The sequence below is a fragment of the Sinocyclocheilus anshuiensis genome, unplaced genomic scaffold (assembly GCF_001515605.1).
Source record: "Sinocyclocheilus anshuiensis isolate Anshui unplaced genomic scaffold, SAMN03320099.WGS_v1.1 scaffold1372, whole genome shotgun sequence".
NCBI lineage: Eukaryota > Metazoa > Chordata > Actinopteri > Cypriniformes > Cyprinidae > Sinocyclocheilus > Sinocyclocheilus anshuiensis.
In genome coordinates, this window is record NW_015546103.1 from 480,512 (window position 1) to 485,584 (window position 5,073).

The window sequence follows — 5,073 nt, forward strand, 5'->3', positions numbered from 1 at the left end:
AAAACACATTATATAAAGGTTAGAAATTGATTTGCATTTCAGTGAGTGAAATAAGTATTTGATTCCCAAGCAAAACATGACTCAGTACCTGGTGCAGAAACCCTTATTGGCAAGCACAGAGGTAAGACGTTTCTTGTAGTTGGTCATGAGGTTTGCACACATCTCAGGAGGGATTTTGGTCCACTCCTCTTTACAGATCCTCTCTAAATCCTTAAGGTTTCTTGGCTGTTGTTTGGCAACTCAAAGTTTCAGCTCCCTCCACAGATTTTCTATAGGATTGATGTCTGGAGACTGGCTAGGCCACTCCATGACCTTAATGTGCTTCTTCTTGAGCCACTCCTTTGTTGCCTTGGCGGTATGTTTCGGGTCATTGTCATGCTGGAAGACCCATCCATGACCCATCTTCAGTGTTCTGGCTGAGGGAAGGAGGTTTTCTTCCAAGATTTTACAGTACATGGCCCCGTTTATTTGCCTCTCAATGCGGTGAAGTCGTCCTGTACCCTTAGCAGAAAAACAGCCCAAAGCATAATGTTTCCACCTCCGTGCTTGACTGTAGGGATGGTGTTCTTGGGGTCATAGTCAGCATTTCTCTCCCTCCAAACACGGCGAGTCGAGTTAATGCCAAAGAGCTCAATTTTGGTCTCATCTGACCACAGCACTTTCTCCCAAGCCTTCTATCAGTAGGGGATCAAATAAATATTTTCCCCACTGTAGCGGTCTATGAAATAATCAGTTGGAAGAGTAGGTAGAGATTTTATTCAGAACCAGTTTAATGTATAAAAAAAAAACAAAAAAAAAACAACTTTGGTTTTGTTAACAGGTATTGCACATGCCAACATGGACAAAACACCATATTAATATACTCTGACCTCGTTTGTTGAAATACTTGTTCAGCAGTGCAGCAAACAGAAGTGATTATTATTTATTTATTTATTTATTGTTTTTAGTGAATCACAAACATTCAGTACTTCCTGATTCTTTAACGAATAATTCTAATGAGTAGGATTTTATAAAATCAAACACGTACAACACATACAAATCCATATTAGTAAGCTATTCACTTTTGGACAGAAATTCTACACATATTTTATGCTAATTTCTGCAGGTTTCTTTCTAAGCTGGCAGTTCTTAGACAGAACAAGCAGCAAAGTGGACCAGACTTTATGGCAAAAGTCAAAAGACCGCCTACATAAGACTACCACTCTGAACTGTAGCATGTTAGTGATTTTGTACTTGTGTGTGCATTTCCAGCTGTGGATTGTGTTTGGTTAATCAGTGTTGACTAGTTCACTTCTATATAAGGTCTGAATTCACAACAGTGAGGATCTGATAACTTACCACACCCCGTATAACCTGGGCAATGTACAGGTGAGTCAAACAGACTTTAACAAAACACACATCACCTTTTAAAATATGCCGTTAGCATTCATGCCAAAGGTTAAATGTCAAACCCGTGCTCTCACACATAATACCTAAAGACACTGGAATAGAGCTTGACGCATGACATCACCTCACACACATGTAAAGCACACTGTGTGTGCGTGGTAACATAAGACTGGCAAACAGGAGATAGATCCAGCCTTCATTGATGAAAGACAGAAAGGAAAAGAAAATCTCATTAATAAAATGCCATTTTAAAAGACCTTGTTCTACAGTATTGTAGCAGATTTTTCATCTATCTGAAACTAAAAATACAAGTGGTTTTTGCTACTGTACCTTTAAAAATTCTATATGTAAACAAGCTCTGTTATGACTGAATAACAACACTGCATGTAAAATAATGTGTGTGCTAACACTTGTGCTTACAGATGTGCATCAGTAATCAACTAGAAAACTTGTTCTTAACGTAGTCTCACATGTAACTAGATTCAGTTGTCAGTTTTACCTTTTAGTGCTTAATTCCGGTTCTGTACACACACAGTTCAGTAATTTACAGGAGTGACAACCGCATTCTACAACCAAATTAACTCCTAAAAAATTCAGGTAGTGACAACAGCATTTGTAGAAATTTTACTCCGTGTGAACAGAACCAAATAAGAATGTAATGATGCACCCCAAGCTGACTGAAAATCAATTAAAATATCTGACGATTCAAGTTGGTTGAGATGTTAAACGAATCGCGATACACTTGGGGGTGGGGGAACTGAAGGAAACTGACTGTCTTCAGAAAAATGTAGATGGTATTTTCTTTTCATCTTGCCTCTGTATAATGCCTATTAAAGTAGTATTTATAAGCACAGTGCTGCTTTGTTTACAGCAGTTAGCAAGTAAACGCTGTATTGCTGATGTTCATAAGCGCCACCTGTTGTCAGAGATTGAATTTGCGTTTTCATTCAGCCCGTCAGCTGTTTTTGTTTCATTCAGATGTTTTATGTAGTTGAGTTTCACAAAGCTAAAATCAGGCCATCCTGTTTTTGCTTCAAATTTCGAAATTATAAAAAAATAATTTAAAACAAAAACTGCTCATGCTGCATATATGCAGCATCTTTGTTTGGATTTTGATTCAAATGCAATGGTTGCCTCTAATTTAAAATGGAAAGAGCACAGGCAAAGCCTTAGTTTGTTTATATCAAGAGATTTCTTTTATTTGTATTATTTATGTATTTGATTTAGGATTTGTTTTAAAATTTAAATTTAGTTTTGTTATTTGACATTTCAATTTTGCAAAGAAATGTGCAGCATTTTGTCTGAGAAACAAAAAAGGACACCTTTTCATTTATAATTTTTCTTAAATCTCATTTTGTTAAAAAAAATCGTAAATCATATCACATCTTGAGTCGAGTTAATCATTACATCCCTAGAACCGAACTGAAGAACTAGTTTTTAATGACGTATTTAAATGTGTATCGCAGTTGTGTCTTCCTTTTGTATGTCTTTCTTAGGTCAAAAATAGTGAATAGCAAACACACGAGAGGGCATGTAGCTATCTAGCCTGTTTCTGTCAATTAGAGCATATGTGAATTAGGTTATGTTCTCACCCAAGTCGTTGTTTTTTGTGATTGCGGCAGCAGCACGGGATCTGGGACCCTGCTGGGTGAAGTGGTACCCAAACTTCACGATGCTTGTATTCTGCTCCAGCATCTTAGCGATCTCCATCTCTGTCGACGTACCGAGCTGCTGCCGCTGAGAGCAGAAAACAGAAAACACCGGAAACATCTCTATTACACATGCTTACATAAGCCCACAGACAGACATTTCACTAAGAGTAACATTTGAATTCAATTTGCATAGTGCCGGCAAAATAGCAGGGTTTTAACACATTTCAACATATGTACAAAAATAGATGCAGCATAATTCATTATACTTATAATGCATGTCCCTACATTGATCAAATAACTGAATTAAGACCTATTTATGCAGTGGTCTACTAACACAAGCATTTAAAACTAGTGCTGTCAAACGATTAATCGCGATTAATTGCATCCAAAATAAAAGTTTTTGTTTACATAATGTGTGTATACTGTGTATATATTTATTATGTATATATATAAATACACATACAGTATATATTTTGAAAATATTTAAATGTTTATACATTTATATATTCATATTTTTATATTTTATATTATATATAAATATATTTAATACATAAACACAACATATTTTTCTTAAATATATATACACACATATATTATGTAAACAAAAACTTTTATTTTGGATGTGATTAATCATTTGCCAGCACTATTTAAAACCCATTAATGTTATTGTATTAATTATGCTATTCTAATTGCAGTATAAATACTAGGGCTGCCCTCTAATAGTCAACTAACCGTTAGTCGACCAAATTTTTTTTAGTCGCAGAAAAAAAAAATCCACATGCAAAGTCATGCAGTCCGTGATGGACAGATCGTTAACGGCTGCTCTTTGTGGTAATACAGTACATCGGGCAGGACATCCAAACGCTCATCTATCTTTCATCAACCTCAAATATGGCTTATCATCTGAAATATTCAAGTATTAGCAACTTTACATGGCTGCTCAATCAAATGTTAACCTAGAAAATGTGTGCTGTTCAAGTGTCTGGTGCGGAGTGTGGAAGCTGAACAGTAGCGCTCACTGCAGGACAGATGGAGTCACTTACTCCATAAAATACTCCCTCATTTTCGGTCATACAGATAAGAGTAATATATCTTTCGAATTTGTAAAGACTCTACATTTATTTGTGTGCACTCACAATAATAACAAAACATTTCACTTTTGTAAAATAATGAAAGCAAACAGGATGCGATTTCTGCCATCTGTGAACAAGCTTTATGCGTGCTTGAGCACTTATAGGCTATGTAGGCAATTAAAGGCTCAATATAATGATTGAAATGGTTTATTAATAAATGTGCTATTAGTCGACTAATGCTTAAAATGAACGACTCCTAGTCGACCAGAAAAATCTTTAGTCGAGGGCAGCCCTAGTAAATACATTCATGCTATCTCTGAACAGTCTGTATGAATATACCTAAATGCCACATCTGATGAGGCTTCCGAAAATAATGTTATGACCACATTGTTGCCAAAAAGTTTGTGTAATAAATTCTATGGTGAATCAAAATATTTCTTTCTAAAGCTACTTACAATTTTGCAACGTCTATTTAATACTTTTCTCATGTAAATGTAAAGTTACATTAAATGATCTTTTGGGGGGTAATTTCTCAGCCCAAATTTATGTGCGTTTAATTTGATTAATTAATCAGCACACTACATAATTAATTAGTTAAGATTTTAATTGCCTGACAGCCCTAGTAATTACATATTAAGGTAATGCTATATAATCATGACATGGTTAATTCTGCTGGAAATAAATGTTCTCTCATTTGATGATTTTTTTTTTTTGTAATGCAAACAAAAAGATAAGATTATTTATTATAAATGAATGACAAGTCTGGCATCGGTACAAAAACAGCGTTGCATTATGTAAAAAGAAGGCAGATCCAAAATTTAGCACGAACTTTCAAAAAAAAAAAGAAAAAAAAAAGTATGTCAAAGTTGACTGGATGAGTCACACTGAAGATGCTGTATTTATTTATATTTATATTTATATATATATTTATATATATATATATATTTATATATATATATATA

The 5,073-nt window shown here is 34.7% G+C and overlaps 1 protein-coding gene across 1 annotated transcript in view; it reads right to left on the reverse strand.

Moving 5' to 3' along the window:
* LOC107700589 (tropomodulin-2-like) overlaps positions 1–5,073 on the reverse strand; it is a 39,812-nt gene that overhangs the window by 2,910 nt on the left and 31,829 nt on the right. Inside the window, exon 9 of the mRNA XM_016502308.1 lies at positions 2,979–3,123. Within this exon, the coding sequence (XP_016357794.1) occupies positions 2,979–3,123 (145 nt within the window). The remainder of the gene's footprint in view (positions 1–2,978; positions 3,124–5,073) is intronic.